The sequence below is a fragment of the Elgaria multicarinata genome, chromosome 4 (genome assembly GCF_023053635.1).
Source record: "Elgaria multicarinata webbii isolate HBS135686 ecotype San Diego chromosome 4, rElgMul1.1.pri, whole genome shotgun sequence".
NCBI classification, from domain to species: domain Eukaryota; kingdom Metazoa; phylum Chordata; class Lepidosauria; order Squamata; family Anguidae; genus Elgaria; species Elgaria multicarinata.
This window is the reverse complement of record NC_086174.1, coordinates 81,250,014-81,267,851: the sequence shown is the minus strand read 5'-3', so window position 1 is coordinate 81,267,851 and position 17,838 is coordinate 81,250,014. Positions and strand designations below refer to the sequence as shown.

Here is a 17,838-nt window from a genome sequence, read left to right as displayed (position 1 = left end):
CCCCACTGCCCCCAGTCATCGGTATAAACTTAAGGGTGAAATCCAATGTGGTCCATCTGCCAAAAGAATACACTCCATAGGTAGAATGGATTCTCTCCCCCCGCCCCCCAATAGCTGCCCATGCACCCCAAAAAAACTGCTCTGGAGGGTTGGGGGGCCCTATGGAGCACATTTGAGGAGGGAAAGGGGTGGAGAGGAAGGTGAAGTCCTGTTGTACAAGCAGAAGTCTACTTCCGCAATGTTGCAATTCACCCAAAAGTTTGGAATATGCTTAAAGCGTAAAGTGGTGAACAAAAAAAGTTACCTGTGTTTTAATATTATTATAAAACCTGTGTTATATATATCATTGATTGTGATATTGTTTGTGAAATAAATGACTACTTAGAGGAAAACCAATCAGTAATGTGTCCTGTAAAAGCCCAGTTGAAGTTAATGGGAAAATACTGATGATAAGCAAATAGAAAAAAATACACAAAAACTTATGTAATGTAGAGGTTAACATATTACAAACATTTGCCTAGCCAATCAGATATTTAAGAGTAAGATTATTTTATCAAAATAAACTCTACAGTTAGTAGAGTCACTTGTCATTTCATCATTATGAATATTTGAATAATTTTATTTGCATAAATATGTGTGTAATTTTAATCTCCTCATCCCAGTAGCTCAGGGCTGGTGATTATATGTTTTAAAACAGAAGAAAAATAGATTCTGTATGCTTATTTCTAAAAGGAGTTAATAGTAATATACACACACACACACACACACACATATTTGTTAAACAGTAATGGCTGTGACATTTATGTAGAGAAATTAATAGTTAAATCACAATTATAGAATTGTTTGGTTAGTCTAGACCTTATTTGTTAATTGTTTTAGTAAATATTCAAGGAGAGATCTTTGACGTTAAAACCAGGCCTTGTTGTAAGATATTGTTATTTTAGAAATAGCTATCCCTGAACGGTGCCATTGACGATTGGACATGTGTGTGACAATGGAAGTTTGTTCTATTTGCCTGGCAATTAAAACAAATGACAATGTTTAGGAATTGTGTGAGCACAAATTCCAAAATGCCCTTATTGTAATAAATAAAGATGTTTATTTTTTGGAGTTGGGTGTATATGTTTGATATTCAGCATTTTTGCATGCTCCAGACGTCCAAAAGAGAATCATTTGAAACTAAAAGCATAATCCAAGTATATTTTTCATATATGCATTTCCCCCTAAATATAATGGAAAGAATTTGTTCTACATTTCCACACTTTATAATTATTATACAGATGTATAAGTGTCATCTATATTCAGGTACAGAAAATAATCCAAAGGATATCCTGATTGTTTACCATTTTAGCTTAACTGAAACAAGAACAAATTCACGTCTGCTTATGCCTTTGTAAAAAATGTATTTGGGATGAGTTTGGATTGATTATGTGGTAGAATTTTGCTTTTGATTGTGATACCAATGTGCTGAGCAGGCTGTGACAGCTGAGGAAACTTGCAATCCAGGAAGTGTGTAGGGTAAGGGATGCTGAGAATGTAAAAGTAACATGAAGTGGACATCGCTTATGTAAATAGGTCCTGATCTATATTTGTGCTTTTAAAATGTTATTTATGGGAGACTGCTTGCTCCAGAATGGGATGAGGATGCACATTCAAATGCAAAACTCGTTAACAACAATGTAATATATTAGATAGGTAACATCAGCACTTGGATTTGCATTACAGTGCCCTTCAGATCTATGCATGTGTTTTCTGATCTATGAAATTATACAAACATGGAAGCCTGTATACACACAGAGAACTCCTTAGCTTAACTGAGTTAATGATCTGGTAAATCCATTTTTATATAATTCTACATTAAAACAAAATTATTTCATAATTTTGAACATACCATAGAAACTAACTCAAGAGTGAGCAAGGCTAAGGGCTGAACTCCTGCCCCCCACCCCACTACATTTGCCACTGAAATCTGGCAGCATGGTGACAGTTTTGCTTGGAAGCAAGGTGCCTGGGCTGTGCATACCTTATTTTCAAGCAAAATCACACTTTTGGGAACATGATTTTGCTTGCAAACAAGGCCTGCACTCTTCATTAATCTTGTTTTAAAGCAAAATAACTGCTTTTCTTGTCTCCGTTACGGCAAGTTCAGTGCCGTGTGTGTGTGTCCGGGTTGGGGTGTGTGTGTACAAGAGACGAAGGAAAGGGTGCATGTGAGCCATGTGTTGCCCACTCCTGAAATAAATGGCTATAACTAAAAGGATCAATGCATAAAGCCTACTTTAAAATAAGTATAGCTGTTTAGTTGCTTATTTTTAAAGAATAACTTGAAAATCTGTTACCTTCCTATTCCTACTGATGAAATGAAAATGACCAGCATGCAGACCAGTATTCAGATAGACCTGATTTATGAGTGATACTTTTGAGTTGCATACACAAGTATTGAAAAAGCATTTATTGTGTACAGCTAAATATTGGCACACATTACAACTTTACAGTGGTAAACCTGAGTTTACCACTGTATACCGTACCACTGTATACAGAGTGGTATACAGTTTCCTTCATTGTCTTTCATATAAATATATTGCTACTCTGAGTAGAAGAGGACAGGTCCCTGTCACAAGGAGCTTACAATTTAAGAGTAGAACCTTTGGAAGGAACAGGAGACTTTTGGATGGTAGAAGAGTGAAAATCAAATGGATGCATTGGGATATAAGAGTGGAGAGATGTGGGTGCCAAGTCCCATACAGAGCTTTGAAAGTAAGGACATGGAGTTTGTGCTGGTTCCAGAAGCAGACAGTGACAGTGTAGTGTTTTGGGGAGGGGTGCCAAACAGGGGCATTGCTAGGTTCTTAAAAGATCTGGGGCACAGGCCCATAACCCAAATTTGCATCTGCTTATCATATTGAAGTGGGAAGAGGGGTCAGTGTACATCGTGTGTGTGTGTACAGATACATACATACATACATAAGATACTGACTCCCCCCCCCTCCCCACACACACACTCCAAGTCAGACTGCAATTCAGTGGTTTTGGGAAACATCCCGCCTCTACTTGGGCAAATTTAGAGTTATTTCAATACAAATCTGAGTCAAGGTTCAGAAAACTACCTGTTAGTCCATGACAGAGGAGTGAAGATCTCGTGATGGTTTTATTGCGAGACCACCACCACCCCATTTACATGCGGCACACGGCAACCTCAGAGGGAGAGGCGTTGCGCCTGCCATTTTTATTTTTAAAGGGAGAGCAGCGCATGAACGCTCGTGCACAAAAGGTAGGGTGTTTTTTTAAAAAAAAATACTTTTCACGCTCCCCCCACCCCCAATTGCGAGACCACCCCACCCCCAATGGGGTGCGGGTCCCAGCTCTTCGCGAAGAACTGCAAGGAGCTGGGACAAACCACGGCGCCTGGCCACACATTCCATGGTCAGCCCAAGACTGCGGAAAAACTGGGCCTAACGGGGAGTGCAAGATCCCGGGGCAAGGGAGGGATCATTCCTCCCTGATCCCAGGATCCCCTGTGCGTCATGTGAACGTACAGGGACGATCCCGGGGATTGCCCTGGGATTTCACCCTGTCTAGCTATGGCCTTAGTCTTTGTGCTTCCTGCTGAATATTATGGGATACACTAGCTTTTTTTACTTGAGCAGAATTTGATGATAATTGCAGGCATAGAAAACCCTTAGGAGGGGATTACATTTGCCCAAAACCAGAAAAATAGGTGCCAGGTGTTTTGTTTTGTTTTTGTGCTATTTGCCTTTATATTTTGATTTTCTTTTAAAGGAGACTGCCAAAAGTATTTTTATTTTTTGGAAGAATTGAATGAAAAGTTTACAATTAGTTGCCCCATTAGAGATCATGCCTGCCAAATTGCAGAATGATAGCCGCGGGGTTTTTCATGCAAAGGTAGCCTTGACATTTTGAAGGGCTCCAAAAAAGGACATACATATTTCCCTATGTTCCTTGTGGATCATTGTTCTGGGAATTACAGGCTGCCTAGAGATGTCCCTGAGTAAGAAACCAGCAAAAGATTTAGGATGATAGGTGCAGCAGTTCATGCGGAAGGGGAGTTCTCCAATTTGGGGAGGGAGTGATTGGTTTCCCTTCCCTTCACACCCTCCATGGTTTTGGTAAATTTGTATGAAAATGCACAGGTCATTAGAGGTGTCCTCCAGATAAAAAAACTTGCAAAGGTTCAGATGGAACTGAAAGGACTTGGTCCCATGGTCCCATCCTTGCCCTTCCCCAAAGCACACTGAGTATGGTAAAAATGTGTCCTAGGATTAGAAGGTGGATGTGTGAGTCATTGAACCACATTCCATTTTTCCTCCTACAGCTCTTAGCAAAACTAAAGCAAAATATGTTGTTTTGAGACATGAGGACTGCCCAGTTCTGCTTGGGTTTCAGACTTGGTCCGAGTTCAGTGCACATAAGCATGCAAATTTAGAAGTACTTGAATGTATTTATTTTTCACCAGTGTTAACAGCAAAGGAACATAGGTGGGAGGGTGCTTTTGCAACATGTCCTGCTTGTGGATTTCCCATAGGCAGATGGTTGGCCACTATGTGCACAGAATGCTGGACTAGATGGACCTTGGTCTGATGCAACAGGGCTCTTATGTTCTTAAATATAGAGTGCCTCTGAACATATCTGGAATACATTTATTTCACCACTGAGCACTTACATTCTCCCCCACCAATTATGTTCTCTTCCATACAACAATCCATCCTCATTCTACTATCCTCCAGCAGCACTCCAGATGTCTTGTTTTATTTATTTATTACATTTATATACTGCCCCATAGCCGAAGCACTCTGGGCGGTTTACAAAAGTTAAAAACAGTAAACATTAAAGAAGTATACAAAATTTAAAAACCATCAGAAACAGAAAAATAACAGTATAAAAACAACAATACTCATTTAAAAACAACAGTTCTGGGGTCCGTTAGAAAACAAACTTAGTGTTGTTAAATGCTGTTAAATGCCTGGGAGAAGAGAAAAGTCTTGACCTGGCACCTGAAAGATAACAGTGTTGGCGCTAGGCGAGCCTCATCAGGGAGATCATTCCACAGTTGGGGGGCCACCACTGAAAACACCCTCTCCTTTGTGCAAGCATATGCTCTACGACTGAGTTATAGCCCTTCCTGTTGCTGGTTAATAGCAACTGACAAACAAGAATTCCCCAATATGTGCTTTGGGTGGAATGAAGAAGAGGAAAGAAAGACCTTGGCCCTTTCTACACATAAGGATTATCCCATGAAAATGGAGGGATTGTCCCTGCCTGCTCCCGGGATCCCCTGTGTGTCGTTTGGATGCACAGGAACGATCGCGGGATGTTCCTGGATGTTCCTGGTGTAGAAACAGCCCCTGTATAGGAGAGGGAAGAAGAAGTAAAGAAAAATGGTGAATGGAAATGAAGAGGGGAGAGAATTTCCCAAGCCGAGTAGCACTTCAGAGGAATTTAGGAGGCTGGGAGGGGGGGGGGTTGTAAGGATTGCACATACTTAAATTAACTTTATGAGGTAAAGCAGCTGAGGGCTTTTTCTTGTTTTTTTAAAACTATAAAACCTATTTAAAAGCCCCAAAACTTCCCCAATCATATGTAGTTCTAATCCTCCTCTTGGAATAATCTGAGGCCTGCAGCTACTTAGGAAAAATTACAGTGGAGGGAGAGAAGAGGTTTGTAGAGGCTGATTGAATCCTTTGCTGTAATGAAGATACTAAACTTCTACAGAATTCAAAGGTTCCAGTTTGGGGTAGTAAAATCAGATGCTCTGTGAATTACCAGTATTTCACATGGAGCTCTTCTTCCCCTTCCCTCTAGCTCTTCAAAAAGTAATTTCAAGAAAGCTCCCAACAATGGGCATGTAAGTGCAGAAAGGTAGGAGGAGAGAGAAACAAGAGCAAACTCTGGAGCAAACTTTTAAACCAGTTTAAAAGGCTGGTGCATATGCACTGCACTCCCTATTCATCTGCTAAGGGAGTGAATCCTAAGGCCTGCTTAGTAACTGCAAGGCTACTGAGTTTAGAGGGAAGAAGCAGGCTTGTATTAAGGCAGATTATGGCAATTGGGACAGCTCAGAAGATCCAGGACACAGCTCAGAAGATTCAGGGCTCGTCCCCAGGTGGGCCTACCCCTAACAACACCCCTGGTACCAAATGATTAGAACAATGAGAGAGTTTAATGATTTTGACAGTAGAGTACAGGATAATGGGGGGAGGGGACAAGGTGAGGTAACAGAAGACCACAGAGGAGAAGATTGCAATAGTCTAGGCTAAAGATGATTGGGTCATGGACCAGAGTTTTTTGCTGAAGGGTCAGTGAGGAAGGAACACATCCATACAGTGATTTAAAATGAGAAGCGCCATAACTTGGCTTTGGACTAAATATGTGGAACAGAGGAGAGAGATGGATCAGAGATAATGCCAGGAGTTATTTTACTCTTGGCACTTATTGCTATAATCTACAAATGGTAAATAATTTGTAGGGTTCCAACAGAATGCTGTCATTAGTGCTGAACTACATTAAGCTCCTAATGTATCCATATAAATGTGTCTATGACTGGGATTTGCATCACTTAGGTTCTCCAAGTAGTTCCGTAGTACAGACTGCTCCTTCTTATGAAGTCTGCTGTGATGGATAAGTAGGTCCTTAACATTCTGTCCCCTTGTTATTGGCAAAAAGAGGTTTCTGTTTACATCTTGGAATTCCTTTTATAAGGTGCCAATTATTGATGTTATTCCTGATAAGACAGGTACATATATGATTGGAGTGTAATGCAGTGATGTTAAACACTTCCATGCTGAAAATATATCCCTTTGAAATTAGCTAATTCCTTCCACTAACATTGGGAATTGGTTGGTGAAATCAGTTGGACCTATTTGTAAAAACTGGAATTTCTTTTTGTACAACTAAGATTAGCAATCATATATCTAAAAACTTAATGTAATTTGCTTTGGGAGACCTTTTGGTTGTGTAGAGCGATATACGTTTAATAAACTAAACTACCGTATTTCTTCGATTGTAAGACGCCATCGAGTCTAAGACGCACCCCGTTTTTAGAGATGTTTATATGGGGGGAAAAGTGCGTCTTAGAATTGAAGAAATATGGTAAAACAGTGTTAACTCTCTATACCATCTCATTGATAATGCAACTTTATACTGGGCGCATACTGGGAGTTTTCTAGAATAATTAGGGCATTGCTCCACATCCTACTCCATCTCCAATCCATAAGTAGACCCTAGTCTAGTTAGTTGGGCTATCTATTTGAGCTAACTGGTTTGGTAGTATTTTCAGAGCAGGACAAAGATCCGGTGCATTGCACCATATTGTACTCTACTCCAAAAATGTTAATCACATTTCATGTGGCTTGTAAGTCTTCCTGTCATGCCAGAGACTTACAGCATATGAAATCCTCTACGAGACCACCTCACATATCCTGGTTATGTCTGCTGTGGCCAGCAGGCAATATTTTCAATACCTGTTGGCTGCACTGTCGGTTTGGAGCATGCAAACTGGCAATCCTAGAGTGGTCCAGGATGTCCCTGAGCTTCTCTAGGAGGCTGCCTCAAATGCTCCAAAAACATTAGGTGTGGTGAGGCTCCTAGAACATCTCCACCACATGCTCTGAACCAGGTTTTTGCAGAAAGGAAATTTAGGCATCTTTGTCTGGAGTAAACAGTGTAATTCATTCCAGCTTCCACAGTTCAGTTTGGATGGTGGAGTTTCTGCAAAATGGAACTTTAGCTCTTCTCTTCCCTGATCCAAGGCCAAACAGTAGAATTCCAACTATCCGTAACTAGTAAAACAGAGTGTTTCAGAAACTTCACTTCAGATATTGCATTACAAACTATTTTGGATTTCTCGCCCTTGAAAATGGATGTGGTGTTTAAGTCAACCTTTGAACATGATATGCAGAATGTTGTTCTAAAAGTACTCAACAAATTTCAGTCCAACATCTTCATCTTCAAGGAACATATTACATTGTGTATGTGTGGTTACATCCTTGCTGTCTTCCGTAACAGCTGTTTGGGACATGAACATAAATGAGGTGGAAGAGACGGGAGTTCCACATTCAAATTCTTCCACAGCCATGAAGTTCACTAAGTGAACCATGGGGCAATCATTTTCTCTCAACCTAACCTATTTAAGAGTTTTTGTGTGAGTAACATGGGGCAAGAGAGAAAACAATGGATGTTGTCCTGAACCCCATTGAAGGAAGAATAGGATTAAAATGTCACAAGTAACCAGACTTACATTAAGTTGTGATACTTGAAATGTAGCATATTGTCCTGAATGTTCATGCACAATTTTATTTCTACAGCTTAAAGGAATGTTCAAAGGAGATAATGCATTTTTGCATTTCCTTTCTCCCTTTAAATATAGTGTGGAGGGCTACGATGAAACATAGAATTATGACCTGAACATGTATGCAAAATTTCATTCTGATATCTGAAGAGCTATTACAAACAAAAAAGGAGGATTCTGAACTCACTTTGCTCTGCCAGTTAATTCTCCAAATGTAATTGTCAGGCGCCTGTGTTAAAAGTAATTCAATGCAACCTCCCCCACTGCCCTTTTTCCTTTGTGTTATGAATGTTACAAGGGGACAATGTGCTGTGAGATAAACTCATTCCATTCTGTTGGATCTGAAAAGGATTTACCTACATGTACACCAGGAAGGGAAGAGTTAGGGCAATGTTTTCCTCCCCCAATCAACATCCCCTCTCAAAACGGCCATGAAGTAGGACAATGCCAGCATGCAGATGAAAGCCTCAGAAGAATCAGCATTGCAAAAGACCCTGAGAGAAGGGCACAAAGTCCCTATAGACTAGAGCAACATTGCTGAGGTAACATGGGTGATTTTGACATTTACAAATTATATGGTTTCTGAAGAGGAAAGCTGCAGGTCTTCCATCATGTGGTGAGCAGTTTCTCTCTGCAGGGTTTAGTGAGATGATCCTTCCTGACTTGACTATATAACTGTTTAAAGCTGTGGAGAAGGTGACTGAATAAATCCTGCCTGGAGATTAGCAGGCACCAGAAGAATAGTAGCAGGAGGAGGGTCTCCCACAGCAAGCTCTATTAGCACTGGCATAGGGAACCCAGTGGTGAGAAATTACTTACTGAAGCTTTAAAGAAATAGAATTTTGGTGAACTTGTGACAGTTGCTGCATATGCTTATGGCAGTTAACTGCATTTGGCAGTTCCGTTCTGCATCTGAATTGATAGTTTATGCCGTATTCTTCATGTAGTAATGTTACTTTTCCTGTAATAATAACAGTAATAACGGTAAACCTTAATACTGACATACAAGTTAACATCATCATCATCATCATCATCATCATAATATAAAATTATTTCTTACCCGCATCTCCCTCTGGATCAAGGCGGGGAACAACATCAAGTATAAAAATACTATAAAATATATAAAGTTCTTTTCCACCAGCATTGCGTCTTCTCAGTGTCGTCCGGCGGAGCTTTTCCGGGTGGTTCGCAGCCTGTTACACTCTGGGCCAGGGCGAGAGATGGTGGAACCCTCGGTAGCACGCTGTGACGAGTTTGCACGGCACTTTGAAGATAAAGTTGCTCAGATTCGTCATGAATTGGACACCACACTTAATGCAGCTCCACTAGTAGAGGCGTTCAGAGCGCCGTCCGGTTGAGTTTTATTGGATGAGTTTCAGTTATTGAGGCCCGAGGATGTGGACAAGGTGCTTGGCCAAGTCCGGTCAACCACCTGTGTGCTTGCCCCTTGCCCCTCGTGGCTCATTACATCAAATAAGGAGGGGATCGCCGGCTGGGTCCAGGAGGTTGTAAATGCCTCCTTGAGAGAGGGAGTGGTGCTGACCTCTTTAAAAGAGGCGGTAATTAGACCACTCCTGAAGAAGCCTAATCTGGACCCGGAGGATGTTAACAACTATAGGCCGGTGGCTAATATCCCTTTCCTGGGCAAGGTGCTTGAGCGGGTGGTTGCAGGACAACTCCAGGCACTCTTGAATGAAACGGATTATCTAGATCCATTTCAGTCGGGTTTCAGGCCTGGTTTTGGAACGGAAACTGCCTTGGTCGCCCTGTGGGATGACCTCTGTCGGGAGAGAGACAGGGGGAGTGCGACCCTGTTGATTCTCCTGGACCTCTCAGCGGCCTTTGATACCATCGACCATAGTATCCTTCTGGATAGGTTGTCTAAGCTGGGAGTTGGGGGTACTGCGTTGCAGTGGTTCCGCTCCTACTTGGATGGCCGATTCCAGAAGGTGGTGCTGGGGGATTATTGCTCTGTGCCGTGGCTCCTAAGCCATGGGGTTCCACAGGGCTCTATCTTATCCCCTATGCTGTTTAACATATACATGAAGCCGCTGGGGGAGGTTATCCGGAGATGTGGACTGAGGCGTCATCAATATGCGGATGATACCCAGCTCTACCTTTCCTTTTCATCAAATCCAGGTGAGGCAGTGACTGTTCTGAACCAGTGCCTGAGCACGGTAATGGACTGGATGAGGGCTAACAAACTGAGACTCAATCCAGACAAGACAGAGGTACTGTTAGCGGGTGGTTCATCTGTCCGGCGAGGTGATGTTTGCCCTGTCCTGGACGGGGTTGCACTCTCCCTAAAGGATCGGATCCGTAGTTTGGGGGTGCTCTTGGATCCAGAACTGTCACTTGAGGCACAGGTGAACTCAGTGGCAAAGAGCACCTTTTATCAGCTTAGGTTGATATACCAACTACGCCCTTATCTGGACAGAGATAGCTTAGCTACAGTTATCCATGCTCTGATAACCTCTCGTTTGGATTACTGCAATGCGTTATACGTGGGGCTGCCTTTGAAAACGGTCCGGAAGCTTCAGCTGGTACAAAAGAGGGCAGCCCGTTTACTAACAGGGACTGGCTGATGAGATCACATTATGCCAGTCCTTTTCCAGCTTCATTGGCTGCCAGTCCAGGTCCGGGCCCAATTCAAAGTGCTGGTATTGACATTTAAAGCCCTAAACAGTTTGGGGCCAGGTTATCTGAAGGAACGCCTCCTCCCATATGTACCTACCCGGACCTTAAGTTCATCTACAGGGGCCCTTCTCCGTGAGCCCCTGCCAAAGGAAGTGAGGCAGGTGGCTACTAGGAGGAGGGCTTTCTCCGCTGTGGCACCCCGGTTGTGGAACGAGCTCCCCAGAGAGGTCCGCCTGGCACCTACACTGTACTGCTTTCGTCGCCAGCTGAAGACCTTTTTATTCACTCAGTATTTTAACACTTAATTTTAACTTAAATTTAAATTTTACTGTTTTAACTCTGTATTTTAATCTTATAATCAACTTTGCTGTGTGGTTTTATCCTGGTTGCGCTTTTTATACTGTATTTCGTAATTGTGTTTTTAACCTTTTGGATGTTTTTTGTGGTTTTAATTTTTGTGAACCGCCCAGAGAGCTTCGGCTATTGGGCGGTATAAAAATGTAATAAATAAATAAATAAATAAATAAAAATAAATAAAACTGATTAAAAACTTATAAAACCACTACATTACTAAAAAAACAGCCAGACATAAAATTCGACTGGGTAGTATAAGTTGTTCCTCATAATTCCATACGCCCAGGTTAGATAAGGTGCCGAATAATAGCACAGGAGTCCATCTAATTATCACATGGGCCAAATGTCCAAGGAAACACTTCAATTCACCTTTCCCTTTTATCCTAGAATTGGGTAGCCTTCTCAGGACAATATTGGAGGCTACTTTAACAAGGCATAGTAGGGATAAAGGGAGAGTTGTCATGTGAGATGGTCCCATGCAAGCTTATATCTTTTCCTAAGATGTTGACAAAAGACATCAGACATCTCAAGTGAGGGTCAAGTTCCCAAGAGAAGAAACCAGCCATTTCAGGAAAGCTTTTGGGGATGGTAGAAGGATTCATGCTTTCCTTTTATGAGCTAAGTAATGTGAAAATAATGGAACCATGCCAGTGATGAGAGTATTCAACTACAGCTGATGAAATATTTATTTATTTATTTATTCATTCAATTTATATCCCATCTATATATAAAATATCCTAGGCAGCATACAAAGTTAAAAACAATTTAAACGAGAAAAAACAATCAATAAAACAATTCCCTAGGCAGCATAAAAATATTAAAAACAATTTTAAAAGACAAAACAATAGAGCATAAAAACAATAAACAACGGTTTACAATACCATTGCCTTTCCAAATTCAGCAGCAGTTCTTCTAGAGCAGTTCTAGAGCTCCCAACCTGCTGGTATGGAAAAGAGACCAGCTCTGAACCAGAGTTGCTACGTTCGTTGCTAACGAAATGTTGCAAAATGTCTAAAAGAAGCCATTCTTCAGATAAGCAAAATCAAGTGAATGTTCTCTTAAAGAACAATGAGTACCTATCTCTTTATGTTGATGCTTGCCAAAAGAACAGGCCATGTATTCTCTTTTCAGCTAGAAATTTCTTGTTAGATGGTGCCTACATATGTGACACCAGAGAAGATAGTGTATAAAATGTAGCTACCTCGCGAGGTAGGCACATACTTTGGGAGTAATTAGCTCTTGTGTCTCTTTATTCTGCAGAATAAACGTTGTTTGACCCATACTTCATCTCCTCTCCTCCTTGTGTGCTGAATTGGACTTGGTACACCAGGGAACGAGCAATTTTTGCAACACTGGGAGTTGAAGTTCAAAACATCTGGAGGGCATAAGACTGGGGAAGGCTGCCCTAGAGAATCTGTGATGCCATTATCAGGAAAGGAAGAAATACCCCAAGTTGAGAATAGGTTTTGGCTAATAGAAAAGATTATGGCTCCAAAAGAGCTCCCACATTATTTAGAAATATAGATATAGATTGGAAGGTGATGTTAACTACCAAGTTTGGGGGGGGGGGGGGGAACCTAAGACATACACTATTTAGAAATCCAAACTTTCATTCTAAATCACTGCCTCTTTTGTTAGGGACATGTTTCTAAACTAGCCAATTCAGAAACTTACTAAATATAATGGATGTTCTGATTTCAGAACATATTACCTTGTTCATAGAACATAGAAAGTATTCCAGAACTCCTTGGGCCATTATTTCTTCCTTGGATAGTGGCTAAAGTTGAAAGATTTTCATATGATCTATTGTACTTCCCTTTCGGGCCTATAGTTCCCAAAACATGTCATTTTTCTAGTATAACAGGTGATGAAGATCATGGCTGGTTCTCATACAATAATTTTAAAAAATTCCAGTTCCATGAGTTTGGACATCACAAACTGAGGTTAATTGGAAATTGGAAGTGGAAGCTTTTAATCTCCATCTTGCAGGCATGAAAGTGGGGGAGAAACGAGGGGAAGCAGGAAAGCCCAAGGTTCACCATGGATTGTCCTTGTAGTAGGAAATTGTTATGTCTGAATCCAGCTGATAGATATTTATGGTGGACATGAGCTTGGATCTAGATCAAATTCTAGCTTTATTCTTTACTAATCTTGACTGTGTTTCCAGTCTCTGTTATCCCTCCCCTCTGCCTCATATTGAAAGACAGATTTAAAAAAATATGAATGTGAATAGAATTATAACAGAGCAATCTTGTGACACCTAGACTAGGGGTGTGCATGGACCCCCCGCTCCACTTCACTTCCAGATCCACGATTTTCAGATCGGGCCGCTTCGCCCCGCCCCCGCTCCGCCCATTTCCGCTCCGCTCCGCTCGGAACTCCAGATCCGGATCAGAGCTCCGTTTTTCCCCCCCATAGGGTTGCATTGAAAGCTAAAAAAGTAAACAACTTTTTTCGGTTCAAGTTAGAAACCTCACGTTTGGCACCATGACACCTCATGGACGTATACACATGCACGCCAAGTTTCAAGGCAATCCCATCATCCCCTGATTTTTGGGGAATTTATGAAAATCGGGCACCCCATTCAGACCCCTTGGGATAGCTCCGTCAATTTGCACGTTAGAAACCTCAAACTCGCCACCATGACAGCTTATCCATGTGTCCACATGGACGTCCAGACTCAAGGCAGCCCCATCATCCCCTGATTTTTGGCGGGGCTCTAACGTCCAACGCACCACCCATAACCCTAAGTCACACCCCTTTCGATAGCTCCGTCAATTTGTATGTTAGAAACCTCAAACTCGGCACCATGAAAGCTTATCCATGTGTCCACATGGACGCCAAGTTTCAAGGCAATCCCATCATCCCCTGATTTTTGGGGAATTTATGAAAATCCAACACCCATTCACACCCCTTTCCAATAGCTCCGTCAATTTGCACGTTAAAAAAACACCTCAAACTCACCACCATGATAGCTTATCCAGGGATACATACGCCGCACGCCGAGACTCAAGGCAGTCCCATCATCCCCTGTTTTTTGGCGGGGCTTAAACCTGCAGACCTCTCAATGGGGCCATTTCAAAGGAAATCCCAACATGCCATGAATTGGGGAGTAGAGATCAACCTATATGAATCTTCTTCCACACTTGAAAAATGGATTTGGAACTTCCAAAACTCCAAGTGAGCGCAGGAAGGACTTCTCCCATGAGTCAAAGCCAGACACACACAACATCCCTGCAAGGCGAGCAGGGGAGGAGAGAGGGAAGGCAGGCAGGCAGGCAGCAGACATTTCTGGGGGCATAAGGAAGTGAGCCAAGGATAAGCCAGTAATGCATATAAAATGGAATAAATAAATAAATAAATAAACGAAGGAGGGGTGGAATTAAAAGCAGCAGTGTTGCTGAATAAACAGCAAGAAGAACTTTTTTAAAAAGGCTATATCTGTCTTTTACCAGCAATAGGGGGACGTGCCCAGGGGAGTGGGAAGCAGCAGCTGCCAATTTGACTGGTGGTCAACCAGTCTTTTAAGAAGCAAGGCTGTCAGTTCAACTCATGAAAGCCATTGCTCCACCGCTAAGAAGTGGAACTGTCACTTCAACTCATGATAGGCATCGCTCCACCGGGTTACTCTCTTTGGAAGGCTCTGATGGCCTTCCAAGTACAGGAGAGAGTGGGGGCACGTCCACAATGAGATGCCCTAGGGGAGCTCATCCCCTTGCACCACATCTTTTCAGTTGTTCCCCAAAGTTAGGGTGGGTAGCAGTGCTGTGTTTCTATCTCTTATTATTGGCTTAGTATATGATTTCACTGGTTGTGTTTGTGCATTTGGTGGGGCTACTGTTTTAAAAAACACTGGGAAAAGTCCATTCAGACTAAGAAAGAGAAGTTTCCCAGAATCCCAAGTTACCCATTTTGCCTATCCCCTCCTCCAACTTTGGGATCATGTGATCATGACCGGGAGTTGACTGTGCCCCTCAGCAATCGAAAAGGTAATCTTTTTCCCGCCTTTACCCTACTTTTTAAAAAATTCTAGCGCACGACCCGCACCACGCAGAGAGGTGAGAGTAGTCTCAAAATGACCCCCATCCACGACTGTCTAAGCACAAGAATTTTCAGAACGATAGCTTAAAAATCAACCCAGTTATCCCCGATTCTTTTCCGCAATGCAATCCTATGGGCGAAAACCGCCGTTTGACCCGCGCTGTCCCTGTTTGTTGACCCGATTTTTTAAAAAATATAGCACGCGACCTGCATGACGCAGAAAGGTGAGAGTAGTCTCAAAATGACCCCCATCCACGACTGTCTAAGCACAAGAATTTTCAGAACGATAGCTTCAAAAACAACCCAGTTATCTATGGGCGAAATGTTTCAAGATGGCGATCGGAGCGCTCCGCAGAAAGAGAAGCGCTCCGAAAATGGGCGCTTCTCTTCGCCTTGCTTCTAGGGGTCCGCGGTCCGCTTCTACTCCGCCTCTGGGCAAGGCGGAGCAGGCCAATTCGCTCCTGCTTCTGCGCTTCTAATAGGAGCGGAGCACATACCTAGCCTAGACACAGCGTCTGAGGGGCCATAGGATACTAGGGATTTCCCCTCTGAAGCTGTAGAAAGAGCTATGACCTCAGAGATGAAAATCCGTGGTCAGTTTTCTCCACCCCTCCCAGCTGCAGTGGAAAGCTCTGCAGCAGCTCCTCTCCCAAAATTTGAGTTCCAGCCTCAGAATAATGATAACAAAGAATTAGGGAGGGGCATGCCAGGGGAGATAGGAGGAGAAGCTGTTGATCCACTGGATCCAGAAATTTCTCAGATGCTATCCCTGGCAGCATGCATTAGCTAGAATGGCTCAAAGGCCCATCTAACCAAAAATACAGCAAAAGCCTAGCCTATGAAACTACCTTCTATTTATCTCGCCCTGTAGATCTCTTGCTAGCAAGGCTTAGGATGAGCAGAGGGATCCAACTTCTGAGTCCTCCATCCATTGAGCATCAGTCCCATAGGATTGTGTCCTAAAGCATTATATACCAAGGTGTCATATAAAACATAACATGTATGATATAAAACATAATTTGGAAGTTTAGAACACACACTTATAACTTTTTATTCAAGTTCAATGAAATTGTGTTCTAGGAACAAAGGAGAAAACTGTATTGGTTTTGTGGAAGTATAATGATGTTGTAAAACTTCTTGTATTACAAAGATAGAAAACACAAAGTATATTCTATAAATACATATTGAGAAAATTTGCACAATATTTGAACTGGAGGAACACACATTGGCAAAATACATTAAGCATAACCGGATTCAGAAGATGAAAATTAATGTATGAATTATTTAGATAACACTGCACTTTTGCCACAGAATCTGGTGTTTATTATTGTGAGCTTTAGCAGGAAACAGAAGCAGTATCAGTTGGGAAAACATTTCTTTTCAGAATTGAGAACAGTTTGGCTCTCTCCTTTCTAAGCAGGGAACCTGGTTCTTTGGTTTCTTTGTTCCAAGTCAGACTACTCCCAAACTATTTTAGCTGAACATTTTACATGCTGATGGAGTCAAGGGAAGTTAAGTTGGCAGCTGTTCGTGGGATAATAATGAAGCACACTGTTTAGTGTTGCATATCCGCACTGTAAAATGTGAGAAGTATTTTATAGAGACCATGGTGAGCAGGGCTATATCCATTTTGTGTGATGTAAGTACATGAACTGCGGGCGAGGAAGCCTTTCTGTTTGTTTTCTTTTTCATGGGAAAATAACTGGCAATATTTTTTTCTGTTGTAGGTGAAGAAAACGTGCACAGGTTCGGATGTTTCAGAATCTCAGAATTCCAGGTAAAGCAACTAAAACGCTGTCTTGAGTTTGAGCAGTATAAAGCAAGAAGTCTATTTACCAAAATGATAATTAAAGCCAAAGATGAATGAAAATAGCTTGATGGATCATTTATTTTCACAAACTGAAAAATGACTCCTGCTAAGTTCCTCTGAATTTATTTCACTTCAAAGGTAATACTATTTTGGCATTACTGATCTGGATTAAGAGATAGGAAGTAGAATGCATAATCAATAGGAAAACCTTTATGAACATATAATACTCCAGTTAAAGTAGCTTGATGGCTGATTTATTTTATATATTTGTATATACATTAACATTTACTTTCACAATATTTTTGTCTTTTAAGTGGAATAATAGTGCCATAGATATTAGGAAATTACTATAGTCTCCAATGTGTTTTAGTGTTTGCTTCATGCACATATATATTACATTTATGGCAGCTTTGTTTCTGTTTTGGGCAATAAAATAAGAATGACTGTAAATATGCCATCCAGGCATTTATGTTCTGAGGTTACATCTGTTTTGTGTAAAATTTGTAATGTGAAACAACTTAGGCCTTTTCAGAGTTGCTTCATCTATTGCTTCTGTTTTCAAATAGGTCTAAATATTCTTAGTTTTTAAACAATCTTCACATCATATACTTGACTCAAGCTATTAGTGACAATTCTTATTGTTATTTATTATTTATTACATTTACATACCGCCCCATAGCCAATGCTCTCT

General features: G+C 41.6%; 1 protein-coding gene across 10 annotated transcripts in view; it reads left to right on the top strand.

The window, feature by feature from the left end:
* EYA4 (EYA transcriptional coactivator and phosphatase 4) overlaps window positions 1–17,838 on the top strand; it is a 146,477-nt gene that overhangs the window by 53,220 nt on the left and 75,419 nt on the right. For all 10 annotated transcript variants that reach the window (XM_063124663.1, XM_063124664.1, XM_063124662.1 and 7 more), the window contains one exon: window positions 17,065–17,114. In XM_063124663.1, coding sequence (XP_062980733.1) covers window positions 17,065–17,114 — 50 coding nt within the window. The remainder of the gene's footprint in view (window positions 1–17,064; window positions 17,115–17,838) is intronic.